The sequence below is a fragment of the Lampris incognitus genome, chromosome 10, assembly GCF_029633865.1.
Source record: "Lampris incognitus isolate fLamInc1 chromosome 10, fLamInc1.hap2, whole genome shotgun sequence".
Lineage (NCBI taxonomy): Eukaryota > Metazoa > Chordata > Actinopteri > Lampriformes > Lampridae > Lampris > Lampris incognitus.
In genome coordinates this window covers 55,276,604-55,292,818 of record NC_079220.1, presented here as the reverse complement: position 1 = coordinate 55,292,818, position 16,215 = coordinate 55,276,604, and the positions used below count along the sequence as shown (strand labels likewise).

The window sequence follows — 16,215 nt, the reverse complement described above, 5'->3', positions numbered from 1 at the left end:
GAGAGCAGGATACACGGTTTGGATAATGGATGGATGGATGGATCAGCAGGGGCGATTCTAGGATCAGAGCTTTATGGGTGCTGAGCACCCAGAGTGCTGGCCGGCCAGGCAAGATCAATTTGGGGGTGTGTGTGTGGATCAAACCATTTTCGAAGCATGGGGGGATGCTGTATTTTTGTTGTTAAAATATGACGTTTAAACCATATACAGGATGTGGTTTTGACATGTCTTCAACTTATTAAACATGGACATACAGCAAAAAATAAAAAATCTCTTCCATTTTAGGGGTGCCGGGGTTCCATTTAGGGGTGCTGCAGCACCCCCCAAAAATGGGCTAGAAACGCCTATGGACGGATGGGTAAAACGATACAAAAGTAACCATGCGTTGTTTACAAATACATATCCGCACGCCTGGCCAGTTACCCCACTCTTACCCACATCCGGGTTCCCACCCGCGCACACGGCCAAGGTGCGTCTCTAGGGACACACGAGGATTCGAACCGCCGCCGACCCCCCCCCCCCCCGCGGAGCGCTGCCTCTTTAAGGAGGCTTGCGTGCGCAGCGGCGTCACGGCTCATCACATGATTCGTCTCTTGTGACCAGGCAGACGCACAGGAAGGAAACGCGTTTCTTTTTTTTTCTTTTTTTTTGGGGGGCGGGGGGGGTCGAGTTTCTATTTGACTTCTCGAGGGCGAGGCAATGACGGAAGGGTTTGTTTGGGCGACGAAGCACCAACTCTGTGGCAGCGCAATGGACTCCGTTTAGCAGCCGCTCCCAGCCGCTCTCTCGCTCAGCCACCGCAACCACCGAGGCTCGGCACGGCTCGGCTCGGCTCGGCCCGGCTCGGCGGAGACTGAAGTTGGCGCATGGAGAGCGACGAACTTTCACTTCTGCGCAACGCGTTTTCTCCGGCCGCGTCGACAAAAGGAAAGTAACCCCGGGACGGGTGTTTTTTCTCCCCCTCCACCTCCTCCACCCACCCCCACCCAGTTTTCTTTCTTTCTTTTTTTCCCCCCATTGCTCGCCGTCGGTGGCGATTGAAGTTGCGAGGAGGGGGGAGAGGGGGGGGACGCAAAAAGAAAGCGGACAACTTGAGGACGCAACACGTCGGGGAGATGGTGGACAGCAAGCCGCTTCTCCGGGACAGACCCCCCGCCTACAACGCCGTCCCGGGCACGTACGAGTACGGCCCGCCGCAGCAGCACCACCCGCCGCAACAGCACCCGCACCCGCCGCAGCAGCAGCCCCACGGCTATGGAGCGATACCGGCGCCGGCCACGGCCACCCCCGCCTTCCAGCAGCCACCCCCTCCGTACCAGTACCCCGGCAGCCAGGGCAAGTAGCTCCACTCCACGTCGACCCAGACCATTACCTAACCAGTGGTGCAAAGCTCCCCCCACCCCCACCCCGTGTGTGTGTGTGTGTGTGTGCGTGCTGCCAGATTTGGCACCCCCTCGCAGAATCTTGATCCTTTCGTGTCGGTTTAAAAGCGGGTCGCGCTTGTTCCCGTTCCGCGTTAGGAGAACGAAGCGCGGCGGCGGGTCGGTTGCTTTCAAACCGCCGATTTGTTTTTGGTTTTGCGGGATTATCGACACGGGGAGGGGGGAAGGAGGGGAGAGGAAGGGGGGGACGCTCGTCTCCTCTGCGTCCTCTAGTATCGAGCACAGCCAAAAGCTTTGTCAGTCCGCACATCGTCCGCTCTCCGGCACGAAGGCCCGTCGAGCTAGAGCCACCGAGCGGGTTAAGACGTCCGGCCGAGCCTTCCTGCTTGTGATGGACCCCGAGCGAACTTGGCTGCTCGTCGTTGTGCCGAACCGACACCGGCTGCTCCCCACGCAGAGCCGCCTTTCGTGCTAAGAAACCGACGGGATGGCAAATACACGCAAACGGGATACGTATTCTGCAGGGGGTGCACAATTTGGCACATCCCCCCCCCCCCGTTGCTATGACGTCGTCTGATGTGGCCCCGAACGCTGGAGCGGAAGTTTTATTTCTGGGTTTGAAACGCGGCCGACGTTCTTTAAGCCCGCGTCATATCCGCCTCCGGATTGGCCCGAGGGGTCAGATTTGGACTGAAGTTGGGGAGAGAGATGTTAAAACGAGTATCAACTTTATTCTGGTGGGCTGGCATGAGAATAAAGTTGCTCTCAGTACGCCATAGATGTTAAACGAGCAACTTTACTCTGGTGTACTGGCATGAGAGCAACTTTATTCTGGTGTACTGGCATGAGAGCAACTTTATTCTGGTGTACTGGCATGAGAGCAACTTTATTCTGGTGGGCTGGCATGAGAATAAAGTTGCTCTCATGCCAGTACTGGCATGAGAGCAACTTTATTCTGGTGTACTGGCATGAGAGCAACTTTATTCTGGTGTACTGGCATGAGAGCAACTTTATTCTGGTGTACTGGCATGAGAGCAACTTTATTCTCATGCCAGTACGCCATAGGTCGACCCTCTCCCTCTCCTTTCACCACATCTTGTTCATCCTTTACGCCGTCATTGTTTTTACAACAGTGAATACTGCACAGTTATCTTCTAGACGCCGCATTTCAGTTCCCCTAGTCTGAAAACAACGAGAAGGTTAAGCGTGAGAGATCTGGTGCTGTGAAAGCATGGGAGGAAATAGCTGCAGAAGCACGGAGGTGCATAAAAGTGGATGCCGCTCAAAGGCTTTTGCAGAAATGACCAGGTGAAAAGTACCCCGTCCAACTGGGAACGCTATTCTTGTAAACTGCGCCCTTGTGACTTTATCCAATCAGTCTGTCGCTCCATTATCAGCCTTTGTACGGTCTGGAAGGCCACAGCTGTGTTTACATGATTTTATTGACGGGGACAGTGTTTGCTTGTTTATCTTAAATGACAGTCATTCCAATGCACTTTACCCCCAGGGTTCATGCTGAACCCAGCCTACGACTGCACCCAGTACTTTCTCAGCCTTGCTCTGTACAAAATACAAGCTATGACAGTCAAACATTTATTTAACATCTGATACAGGCCAACTAAACAAAATGCACCAACTTTCAAAACAGCAATCCGTCGACATAGCTTCGCCGCACAGCTGCGCATAATCTTCAGTATTTTCACTCAAATGGTGTTAAAAAAGATGGGAAACTTTCCTGCTTGACGACGCGTTGAGAAATACATATTTTCAGATGATCGGGTGGTAATGCTGTGCAGTCAGATTTACTTCTTGGGCGTGTCAGGCGGACGTGCCGGTGGCGTTCGGACTAATTGTGTTACCGACCCACTCGGTGTCAGGGGGTGGCTGTGGGTTTCAGGTGTGACTATATGATTAAGTATGGCGTAGTTCAAATCAGGGGATACCGTGTAATTTTGCCCAGGATTAATTTGTCACCTTATGTTTTAAAAGAGTGGCTCCAAGCAAACTCTCAGGGTGTGAAATATCAATGTGCTCCGTACCCCCTTTTCATTACAGCGTGCCCCCCGGCCCCGATGGCTCCGGCTGTTTCCCAGCAGCCCTACGGTGGGACCTACACCATCATCCAGCCCTCTGTAGTGGTGGTGGGGGGCTGCCCTGCCTGCAGGTAAGTGGCTGTCGCATACGTGTATACATACACAAATATGTCTGGTGCACAATATCCCAACGCTGATTAGAAGCAGAAAGTCTGGCAAACAAGATTTAGGATTATTGACACGAGTGAAGGGAGCCTAACTGGATTAAACCATTAATGCCCGCTAAGGGCTTTGCACAGCACCAGATAAGCATGTTCACAGGGGAAGAAGAGATGGTTCCAGCGAAGTCTCTTGATAAGCATGTGATTGGTGTGTGTGCTACCTTCCCCTTTCTGTGACTAAGCAGAGTAAAGCGCTCAGTTCCTCTATGAGGTAAACAATGTGTGTGTGTGTTTGTGTGTGTGTGTGTGTGTGTGTGTGTGTGTGTGTGTGTGTGTGTGTGTGTGTGTGTGTGTGATTCTTAGTGCATGTGTACAGTACAGTACGTCGCCAGGCCTGAAGCTCTTGTCAATGTATAGTCGTGTCCCTGCTCTCCTGGTGTATTGTGTGGTTTGTGTATGAGTTTCTGCACAAAGGGCGAGAACAAATCTCTTGTAGGGCAAGACAGTGCATCCGTCTACAGCGTGCGGTGTTGCAAAATGTCGCTGACTCGTGGTTAAGGCCTATTTCTTGGGAGGGAGATTTCCCGTTGCGTTCCCGACGCCTTAGTCATCATCCTGTCAGTTCCTCCGATGATCTCACCTCAAGCATCTGACCGGTTTCGGCCGGGCCAAACATGGTTTTTCAAAAGTAGACAAACTCTGGAACTTGAACGTGGCCTTCCTTCCTCCCCCCGGTTGGTTTCCGGTTAACATAAGCAGGGTTTCTTCAGAGGCCTAAAGTTACTGACTCATAATGCCACAGAGGTCCGGTCCACAGCCACCGTGTCTTGCAAATCAGTGTTGGTGTTTCTCATATTCTAATGCGACACCGACTGAAGAACAATCGTGGACTCTGCAGTCCTTGTGTACATGTGTTGTGTTGTCGTGTTGTTATTCTCTGTTAAGTACACTGAGAGAGCCGGGAGACCGGAGTCGTATCTCGAAAGAGTATTTCAGCAATATTGAAATGGTGTTGGAGCAACTGTGATTAGTGTGATTCTTAAGAGAGACGACCCCTAAAGTGTACTGTGGTCTGACTAGATTATAAACGAGGTGTTAAACATCACAGTTTTCCATTCAAGTGAAATATGATCATTATTCTTCAACCTGTTTTTGTATTCTCCTGGGTTGGTGTGTTGCGCTGGAAGCACACACCAGTTCTGGTCTCGCGTATTAACACGCGTTTTGCTTAACGGTGTTTATTCGTCTGTGTGATCACAGCCTTGGAGGTTTAATCTGGATTTGTTACTCGGCGAGCTTGAGGAAACTTGGGTTTGTTGTCCGCTTGTTGTTTCTGGCCGGCTGCAGAAGGGCGGTGGAGAAATGCATGCCGCAGGAGAGGTCGGGTGACTTTCCGTAACCGGTGTGTCCTCGCCACCCGGTGAGCGAGCGCCTTGTGAAACGCTGCTGCACCGTCATGTGGAAGAAGGTGTCGGTATGGGAGCCGCTATCTTGTTCTTCCTGTTGTGCGACACGTCGGTTGGGGATGAACGCCTCACGACTTGCGCGCGGCCTCCGAAAAGGCCGGGTTTCTGCAGCTGCTGCCGAGCTCAGGGGAAATCTCCTGCCCTGCCCTTTTGACGACAAATCCTCCCCGTGTTATAACTCGTACCCCTGGTAGTTATGTTGTTTTTGCATGCTGACGCCTCCTCAGGGCCTCCAGCAAATGGACTGACCCCATTAGTCGACACAGTGGAGTCATGAGACCACGGTAAGCGTTCGGTTTACCATGGTTTAAGATTAGCGCCGCCCGGAGACATGCTGCCCTCTTTCTCTGAAACACTTCCAGTTGGCTCTCCCCCCCCCCCCCCCACCACCTTTCAAAACTTGGATCGTTTATCTTGTTGGCGTTCCTCGTCGAAACCCAGGGGCGGTATCGGATCGCGTTGTCACCCCTTGTCCCCTTTGTCGAGCACATCTGCAGGCGTTCAGGTGGTCCATCTTACAGGGAGGAGATGGTGACGGTACCAAACATCATGATTTATTTTACATTTTGCAACGGCAGCTCCTGTGTCCCGGACACCGCGCGACCCCAGGACTGCACCTTTATGTTCTGCCCCTCCAGGTGGTTCACACTTTTTAAATTTTCATAACTGAATACCTCTGTATCGACATCATGGCGATGTTTCGCCACCGTCGGTGGGTTCATAAGATATTTACACACGAGAACGTTTGGAGAAACGATCACCAGTCATGTGGATGTGGTGACCAAGAGGGTAGATGCATACATAGCTCATTTTGCTGGTTTCCTGGTTGCTGCATTAGCGCCTCCTCTGGTCAGTTGGGGTGCCTGTTTGGGGGGGAACAGCGTGATCCTCCCACGCGCTACGTCCCCCTGGTGAAACTCCTCACTGTCAGGTGAAAAGAAGCGGCTGGCGACTCCACATGTATGGGAGGAGGCATGTGGTAGTCTGCAGCCCTCCCCGGATCAGCAGAGAGGGTGGAGCAGAGACCGGGACGGCTCAGAAGAGTGGGGTAATTGGCCAGGTGCAGTTGGGGAGAAAACATAAACATGTTTAAGTTATGTCACGATGCTCATGATGACTAAGATCCCAGATGATATCTGGTCTCACATAAAGTCATTCATTTTATCTGTATTGCCCCGTATCACAGTATCGTTGATACAGCCACGCCCAGTTGGACTCCCATGTTCAGTGTCAGCGCTTCCTGTTGAGCAGAGACCTGCTGTGGTCGGTTCTGCCTTTCATACTTCTCGTCTGCACGTCTTTTATCGATTCGTGTTTCCTGTCTTCCTTTGAAATGGTGGGAGCAGTACTGCGGTTTTCATACGGCTTCGGCTTTCGGCCTCCGTAAAGTTCCGCGGGGATGAGACGGAGGCGTAACACGGGCATGACACGTTGACCCCTTGTCCCCTTAAAATCAGGTCAAGCTGCACGCCGCCTTTCGGCTAACAGTTAAGTCACGTATTCTTGTTTACCAGAACAGTTGTAGGTCAGATCCGTGACTCTGGAAATGATGCGGTTCAATAAACGGCACGATCACCTGTGCTGCGGCCCACACAACGTGTGCGCTCGGGGGATGTCCTGCAGAACAGACACAGACACTAGGTGGTCACAGCAGAACAGACACTAGGTGGTCACAGCAGAACAGACACTAGGTGGTCACAGCAGAACAGACACTAGGTGGTCACAGCAGAACAGCAGAACAGACACTAGGTGGTCACAGCAGAACAGCAGAACAGACACTAGGTGTTCACAGCAGAACAGCAGAACAGACACTAGGTGGTCACAGCAGAACAGCAGAACAGACACTAGGTGGTCACAGCAGAACAGACACTAGGTGGTCACAGCAGAACAGACACTAGGTGGTCACAGCAGAACAGACACTAGGTGGTCACAGCAGAACAGCAGAACAGACACTAGGTGGTCACAGCAGAACAGCAGAACAGACACTAGGTGGTCACAGCAGAACAGACACTAGGTGGTCACAGCAGAACAGACACTAGGTGGTCACAGCAGAACAGACACTAGGTGGTCACAGCAGAACAGACACTAGGTGGTCACAGCAGAACAGCAGAACAGACACTAGGTGTTCACAGCAGAACAGCAGAACAGACACTAGGTGGTCATAGCAGAACAGCAGAACAGACACTAGGTGGTCACAGCAGAACAGACACTAGGTGGTCACAGCAGAACAGACACTAGGTGGTCACAGCAGAACAGACACTAGGTGGTCACAGCAGAACAGCAGAACAGACACTAGGTGGTCACAGCAGAACAGCAGAACAGACACTAGGTGGTCACAGCAGAACAGACACTAGGTGGTCACAGCAGAACAGACACTAGGTGGTCACAGCAGAACAGACACTAGGTGGTCACAGCAGAACAGCAGAACAGACACTAGGTGGTCACAGCAGAACAGACACTAGGTGGTCACAGCAGAACAGACACTAGGTGGTCACAGCAGAACAGACACTAGGTGGTCACAGCAGAACAGCAGAACAGACACTAGGTGGTCACAGCAGAACAGCAGAACAGACACTAGGTGGTCACAGCAGAACAGACACTAGGTGGTCACAGCAGAACAGACACTAGGTGTTCACTCGGCTATGTTTGACCTTGGTTCTGACAGCTCTGAACAAACACACACGTACTGTATTTTCTTTCAACGCCACCCAAAGTCCTGCTTATCAAGAGTGTAATGAGATGAACCGCTGCATATTTGATATTTATCATTTATATTAATATATTTCCTCCAGGTGCTCTGGTTTCCCCCCACAGCGGTTCGGATAATGGATGGATATAATATTTACATTTAGTCACATTTATGTATTATTTGCATATTTAATCTTTACATGTTTGTTTGCGTTGGTGGAAGCTCACGCTGCGGGGTGTGTGTTGCAGGGTGGGTGTCCTGGAGGATGACTTCACCTGCCTGGGGATCCTGTGTGCCATCTTCTTCTTTCCTCTGGGCATCCTCTTCTGTTTCGCACTGCGCCAGAGGCGGTGTCCCAACTGTGGCGCCACGTTCGGCTAGAGGGACCAGACCAGAGCCGGGCCGTTCACATTCTTCACACACGACTTCTCCACACACACACACACACACATCTGCAACATTTTGTTTTGGTTATTTTCTTTTAACTTCTTCTTCTGTCTTAATTGCACACTGATATTATTGTTGCCATGACGCTGATGTTCTGCAGACCATCAAGGAGACGAGTACAGCCAGCCTTGATTTGTGTTCTTTTAGATGCATGTGGAATAAGTGTTTATTTTTGTTCATTGTCGTATGTCAGATACACACAACTCGCTGAGTGACCGTCCGGCTCCTGTCGGTGCCGTTCACGGCCTGCGAGCCGGGAGATGATGAGGGGTCCTCCCGTCACGACGTCTTTAGCTCGGTGGTGACGTACCGGGCAGGACTTCTCTCTCCTGTCGTGTCAGAGAACACCGAGGCACCGGTAGATGTTGTGCCAAACGGTTTTTTTTCTTCTTCTGTTCTTTTTCTCTTTATCGCCACAGCTATATTTTTGCTACCGCACAGGATTGTCTGTGGTGTTTCGTGTAAAACACATTTTTGATCATCTTTGTGTTTGGTGACGTTGCATCACGGCGTCCTCATTATCGACTCCCAACACCGCTGTTTTTTTTTCTTTTTCTTCTTTACGTTAAGAAAAACAAAATATTTTGTTCTTTATTGGTTCAGTTTGTCACATGGAATAACCTCAACAGCCAGGCGAAAGAGGATCATGGGAGATTTTTTTGGACGCAGGGTGTTCCTGGCAGAGACGGCGAACTTTCTGTCACACGACTTCTGTGCCGTTGTCGCCTGTTATGAGAGTATATCTTGGGGCCATATTTGCACTGACCACGTATTTTGATTGACATGATCCCGCTCAGTTCCCCTGGGGCCGCTGCAGACCTCAGGTATGTTCAAGTCTGACACGCCCCCTACAGCCTCAATCACTTCTCCAGTCTGGACTCCTGACCGAAGGTGCGGGCTCCCGGCGCCGCCGCGTGCGTGGAAGTGGGGACTTCCACCATGCGATGTGTAAAATGTATGTTTGTTTCTCTGGTCCGTGACGACTGAACCTGTCCCATTCCTCCTGGACACAGACAATCACTCAAGAATGTCCATGCCCGTCTGCGGCGTCTTCATGTCTTCCATCGAAGCAGATGTGTGACGTTTCTCTCGGTGCCAGAAATGATTTAAAAAAAAAATTCTTTTTTTTTTGCTTTAGAGATACATTACACAAGCTGTTACGATTAAGGTTCTTACTTTTTATAAAAGAATTATTGTAAATAAAGAATGCTAATTATAACGCGATTTTTGGCTGCTTTATTAATCCCATGAGTACAGTGTCAGACACGGGGGACCCCGGGGGACTGCACTAACCAGTCGACTAAAGGGTCCGACCCCAACAAATTCTCACACAAATTATGCACTGGGTGTAATCTGTCAAAATAATGCACGGGAGGGGGGCATCCGGGTAGCGTGGCGGTCTATTCCGTGGCCTACCAACACGGGGATCGGTGATTCGAATCCCTGTGTTGCCTTCGGCTTGGTCGGGCGTCCCTACAGACACAATTGGCCTGGCGACCCCACATGTATTGGAGGAGGAGGCATTTGGTAGTCTGCAGCCCCCCGCCCCGGATCGGCAGAGGAGGGTGGAGCGGAAGAGTGGGGTAATTGGCCGGATACGATTGGGGAGGAAAAGATAAAAATCATGCATGGATGGGGGCAAAAAAAATGATCATGAGGTCAAGCTCGCTGTAGCGTGTAAAAAAGAAAAGAAAGCAGTTTGAAGAAATAAATCTTTATTATACATATTTAAAAGCATCATTAAGAGCGTGATATAGGGCCGACCACTGACAGCTAGGGTTTAAAAATGACATCTGTAAGATTAAAGCAGTGTCGCTTTTCACAATTCCATTACAAGGACAGCTTGTTTTCAGTGATTACACAAAGTATTTTAAGGCGAACGTCTTCTCTCCACGATATTCTAGCTCTACAACAAAGTTAAACGACAACCATGTGGGGACAAAGCTGACTCCTCGTCATCGCCTGCCAGTGAGAACACGTATCAGGAAGGAGCCGGAGGTGGAGGTGGGGGTCGCGTGTCGTACATTCATTTTCTGTCCTATGGCAACAAACAGAAAAGCCGGCAACGGCATAGATACGAGGCAGTATTTCTAGTTTTCCTGACAGCTTCTTCTCCGGGTTGCGAACGTGGTGATTTCAAAGGACAAAAAGCAGTTAAAATGTGAGCGCCTGGTTCCATAAATAACGTTAACCATGATATCTTCCCCTTCTGAGAGTTCTGACAGGGGTGGGAAAGGGCGCCGGGTTCAAATGGCGTGGGCCATCGATTGTCAAGGGTGTATCAAGAGGCAGCAGAGGGCGGTGCTGAACCGTGCGTGGGCTGAGAGTGAGGGAGGTGGGGTGATGGGGAGGTGGGGTGGGGGTGGGGGGGGTGAGGAGCCGGCAGAGATAAGGACAGTCAGATGACCGGCGCGGAGCGGTCATTGGTGACAGTCGGACGTAGCCTGACTGTGGCGAACGGGTTGCCTCCGCTGGGGAAGAAAAGGGAGAAAAGCAAGTCAGCGAGCGCTCAACACCTAGAGTCAACATGCGTCCCGGGTGAGCCGATCACATGTGTGTGTGTGTGTGTGTGTGTGTGTGTGTGTGTGTGTGTGGTGTGTGTGTCCGGGTTACCGAGAAGAAGAGAATTTCATCCGTCCCCGTCATGTGACTTACGTGAGGAAGGGAGGTGGAGGCCTGGAAATGCCGTTTGGCTGGGTGGCCTGTGGGAAAGAAAAAGACAAATACACACCATCAGTCAGCGTCTCACTTGAACACACAAACCCCTCGTGCAACACCAAGACGCGGCTGGGAGGATCGGCAGTAACCCGTTGTGGGTTTCTGCCGCGTGGTATTTTTGTGTTGGTGCAGCTCATTGAAACCTTTAACAGGGGCTGAAGTAAGGGAAGGGAAGGGAAGTGGGGGGGGGGGTGTGTGTGGGAAAGACCGCACAGGGCGCCGTGTCACGAGACGGTGTGCACAATCTGAACTTTCCAGAAAGGCCGGTTTGCTCTGGGATGACGACGAACCACTCGCGTGACTCGCTGAAACCACATTCGCCACGCTGCACGTGCTCGTAAGCGGGGAGAGAGAAGGAGGCCGAGCCAGTCAGGGTGTTAAGGGAATATCATCAAGCCGCTGTACCTGTTGTGTGTGTACACACACACACACACACACACAGATACGATCTCTGTCCTGCACACACACACACACATTCCGGACATTGAACAGATTCTAGGTATGATGATTATAGCCCTCAACAAAGATAATTCTTTTTTACTGTATGTGTAACAACACATAAAATCAATTTTACTGTCAACAAGACACCACACATTACACACACCACACATTACACATTACACACACCACACATTACACACACCACACATTACACTCCACACGGCCAGCCGTAATCTATCGGGTTTCGGAGTGCACGTTAGGATTCACGCTGAACTCGGCGGGTGTGGGGAGGATGTGAACTGGATTTCTGTCAGGAAACGGGCAGGCAGCATCACACCCTGGTCACAACCTGTTCCAGCTCCTGCCCTCTGGCAGGCGCTACAGAGCACTGTAGCCCCAAAACAACCAGATATATAAAACGGTTTCTATGCACAGACTGTCATTCAGATGAACACTGTAAATAAATCCAGCCATGTTGTGTATACTTACTGCACATGTTGTGTATACTGTACTGCACATGTATATACTGTACATGTTATGTATACTGTACTGTATATACTGTACTGTACATGTTGTGTATACTGTACTGTACATGTGTATACTGTACTGCACATGTTGTGTATACTGTACTGCACATGTTGTGTATACTGTACTGCACGTTGTATATACTGTACTGTACATGTGTATACTGTACTGTACATGTTGTGTATACTGTACTGCACATGTTGTATATACTGTACTGTACATGTTATGTATACTGTACTGTACATGTGTATACTGTACTGCACATGTTGTGTATACTGTACTGCACGTTGTATATACTGTACTGTACATGTGTATACTGTACTGTACATGTTGTGTATACTGTACTGTACATTGTAGGTATACTGGTCCACTCTGTCATGTCCATCTACCTCAGGCATATGTTTAAGTACGCTGTTAACATCTGTTTCAGCTTCTCTGATATATTCTCTGCACCACTGCACTTGATCACCTCTTATTTCTCCTGTATAAGTCAGGCCTTGTGTGTATATGTGAAGATTGTTGTGTTGTAGTGTTGTTATTCCATGACCTACATGGCCAATAAACATGATTCTGATTGTCCGGTAATTCGTTGGTTTGAGTCCTGCCACTGCAGTACCGTGACGCTCCACTAGAGGTCAGCAGTGGCTCGAGCTACAGCCAGGTGAGGCTAAAACCCCGTGGCCAGACAGGCTCCAGAGCAGGCCCCGGTCCCTGCTGTTGTGTCCCACGGGACCGGGCCAATTTCAGGACAGTCATCCGTCGTCGGCTGCAGCAGATGTTTGGGTTTTTAATCGCTGAGTGGGGATCAGGGCCGTGGGAACCAGCTGGCCGCCCCCTCGCTCGCACGCACAACTGACGTATCCTCCAACGGGCACGTCCAGTCAGCGTGACCCCGACTGCCTGACTTTATCTGCAGTGTGGCGAAAGGAGATTATGATGCTGCCGCAGAAGTGCTCTGGAGAGGACGGACCGGGTCACGGTCGCCAGCAACCGGCGACTCCGCCAGGCGGCCGAGGAGCGCCGTCGCTTGTTGTTGCACTTGTTTCTGTGGGAACAGTCAGGAATGTCTTTGCCACGCACAACATTTCTTTTTCCATCGATACCGAACTACACACCGTGGTCAGCGCCATCCCCCCTCCCCCTCCCTCCCCCACACCGCCTTTCCTATAAGTCTTAATCTTTTTCACACTAATCGCCAAACCAGTGAGGGTGCATTTTTCTTATGGTGACGATCCCCCACCCCACCCACCCTACACCAGTTTGATGGAGGTATTTTGGCTTGTTTCCATGTCTTGGGGTGGGGTGGGGGTTGGGGAGGTGGGGTAGAGACGAGCATGGACGGTGAAAGTAACAGATACAACACCAGTAAGACAGCAAGAAGTAAAAATAAGAACAGCTCCCAGCAACACAACGGGCTCGGACTCGAGCTGAACCTAACTGCATTTCCCTCTACATGTAGACACACACACACACACACACACACACACACACACACACACACACATGAAGAGCAGATAATATGATTCCCTCTCCTACATGGACATAAACATCCTGTAAAACACGCAGAGACAGTGAGTGGCTGTCATAACCTACACACCTTCCAGTGGGAACTGAAAAAATACATAGCAGCACGTGCGCACACACACACACACAAACAAACACACAAAGACACAAAGACACATCTCCCACTCCATCATTCTTATTCATAACTGTGAGGGGAAAACTTAAACTGGCTCACAGTGCCTCAGCACGTTGCCTACACGTCTCATTCTTACATTTATTATCAGGCAACAACGTGCTGTTGTCAGTGGCGCCGGGCCAGTACAGGGCGCCGGGCCAGTACAGGGCGCCGCCCCTTCAAACATCAAGAGATGAAAATCTACTTAAACATGCTGAAAGTGTTTTCAGTCTGTCAGCAGCCATTAGATATTGGTTCAAATGGTGTTTGGTTGATTCCTGTCTGAATACATATACATCCCGTCTGAATACATACACTTCCTGGGTGAGGGGCGCCGGCCAAACGACACCTTATGTCAGCTCTCAAACTTGTGGCGAGCAGGTGACCTGAGGCTGCTGTCTGATTGGTGTCTTCAGCTTTTCCAGGGGGCGCAGTTCTGTGCAGCCCCAGACACGCCCACTTTTACTGGCAGTGAATCGGTGTTGTTTTAATGTTTTTTGATCTAACGTGATTGGACGATTCTCATGGCTGTCAATCATGTTCAAACCCACCACCACACATCGTCTCGACTGTCAATCATCCACCGTCTACCAACCCTGATAAACTCTATAAGCTACATTGTCCTTCTTAATAGCTCTGTGACTGTGTGGACACTAAAGCAGCTGTCAGGTGTGCTGCACCAGGGTAAATTGCCCCCCCCCAAATTTTTTTTCGCACCAGCCGCCACTGGTTGTTGTTCAACTAACATGCCATTCACACGCCTGCAATAAAACTGACCCCCCCTCTCCCTCAAAACACACACACACACACACACACACACACACAATATTGAAGAAGAAGTCAGATATTGTAGATCAAAATCTCCCAAGTGTCCGTCTCCTTCCGGCCACAGATTCTGTCTGGGCGGTTTGTGTTATGACTGCTAGGTGGCGCAAAACTATGTGGCTCACCAGGATGAAAGGAGGATAAGGTTCGCTAGAACGTGGCCCTTTTGTGTTTTTTTTTTTGTTCTCTCTCCCCCCTCCTCCGCCCCCCCCCACTGGAAATGGAGGAAGGGGGAGGAAAAACAGAGAGCTAGAGAGAGAGAGAGAGACTGGGAGACAGCCAAGTGAGGGTAAAGGAACAGAGGAGGAGAGGGCAGATACGGAGATAATGGCAGATAATGACAGAGCTGTTAAAAAAAGAAAAGAAAGGGAAAGGCAGTGAGAGATAGAGAGGGAGATAGGGAGAGAGAGAGAGAGAGAGAGAGAGAGAGAGAGAGAGAGAGAGAGAGAGATAGGGGGAGAGAGAGAGATAAGGAGAGAGAGATAGGGAGGGAACGTAGGTATCGGGTTCGCAGAGTGGAATTCCACCGGAAGGCCAAGTCAGAGGCAGGGAGACGTGCTCCGGATGTGGACTGACGGGCCGGCGGGTGGAGACGGGCCCGGGTGGCGGTGGCAGGCGCCGCCGCGTGCCAGAGGTAAACAATTAATATTTCAGCACCGGGGGAAGAAAGGAGAGGGATCCCCTTTCATTATCAGCCGCTTAAACCGCCGCTCGGGTCAAACATCACAAACCAGCAGCACCAGAGCGGTCTTACCGGATCCCCTACACGAACACCTCTGCCGAGATCCGTGTGCGAGTGTCGCGGCATCTGCACGCATTCTGAGTGTGAACGCCCCTCGCCAGGGTCGACCAGCGAGGAAAATCACACATGTTCAGCAGCTACTGGCTGGTCTGGCTTTGTGAAGGGGGCTTTTTAAGGTTGTGTGGTGGAACTGGAGTTGGGATGGAGCAGCGATGCAGCTGGACTCCTGTGCACAGGGACGACCGGGGTCTGTGTACGAAGCTCACGGTCCCCCTCTGTATGTCTGAGAGCACGCTAGGCTGTCGCCAACAAGAGCCTTGACGCCACTGCTCATCAGCTCACGAGGACCCGCCATCATTTATGCACGCCCTTTCCCTGCGATATGGTTTGTTTGTGTGCACGTGTGTGTGCATGTGAGTGTTTCTACATGTGTATTAGCTACCTGCACCTTAATGCCTGCACCTTAATGAGCATGCACATAAAGACCCGTCAGGTGCAATTATATCAATTCCTGCTTGTCCAGAGAGCACAAGATTCTCCTTCACACTCATCATCATTACCGCCGCTATAATCATCAGCATAAAATCGCTGTTAGTGCGACCATAAACACAACCGTCTAGCAGAGGATTAAACGACAACACGTAATGGAGAGAAGCAGCTTCAATCTGACTTTATACACCAGGTGTGTATGCGAGTGTGCCGGGGGCATCTGGGTGTGCCATGCTGTACATTTCCATGTGGTCAGGATAGGGGAGACTGGAAAGCCTTCGAGGTATGCCGCCGTTGTGTCTGTTGATTTTGCATATCATGGAAATGGAGCAGCACTCGTAGAGCAACCGTGAGGCCATCGCGGCATGGGGCGGGGATGTTCAAAACATGAGGACCTTTACCTACATTTTCAGAGCAATCCAGTGATGACAAATTTATTCCCAGTTAACTATAAATATCAAAGCAGGTTCAGCATCGACACATCCTTGAGTCCAGACCCTGATCCTGAGCCTACATCGAACCCACCCCCACCCCGGTTCACTGCTTCCTCAGTGGGACAGCAAAGCCACCTGGAGACACCGTCACCTGTCGGTAACCTGTCACTGATGATCCAGGCAAA

At 50.7% G+C, this 16,215-nt stretch overlaps 2 protein-coding genes across 2 annotated transcripts in view; one reads left to right on the top strand and one right to left on the bottom strand.

Moving 5' to 3' along the window:
• The first annotated feature begins 644 nt into the window (after positions 1-644).
• On the top strand, positions 645-9,421 carry bri3 (brain protein I3). Its single transcript, XM_056288249.1, has 3 exons — positions 645-1,335; positions 3,438-3,546; positions 7,980-9,421. The coding sequence occupies exons 1-3, from the start codon at positions 1,116-1,118 to the stop codon at positions 8,110-8,112; spliced, it is 462 nt and encodes a 153-aa protein (XP_056144224.1). The 5' UTR covers positions 645-1,115; the 3' UTR covers positions 8,113-9,421.
• A 151-nt stretch (positions 9,422-9,572) lies between these two features.
• The window catches only part of baiap2l1b (BAR/IMD domain containing adaptor protein 2 like 1b), a 51,548-nt gene continuing 44,905 nt past the window's right edge, over positions 9,573-16,215 (bottom strand). Inside the window, exons 13-14 of the mRNA XM_056287971.1 lie at positions 10,834-10,880; positions 9,573-10,649 (exon numbers count right to left, since the gene is read on the bottom strand). Coding sequence (XP_056143946.1) covers positions 10,577-10,649; positions 10,834-10,880 — 120 coding nt within the window. The 3' untranslated portion in view covers positions 9,573-10,576. The remainder of the gene's footprint in view (positions 10,650-10,833; positions 10,881-16,215) is intronic.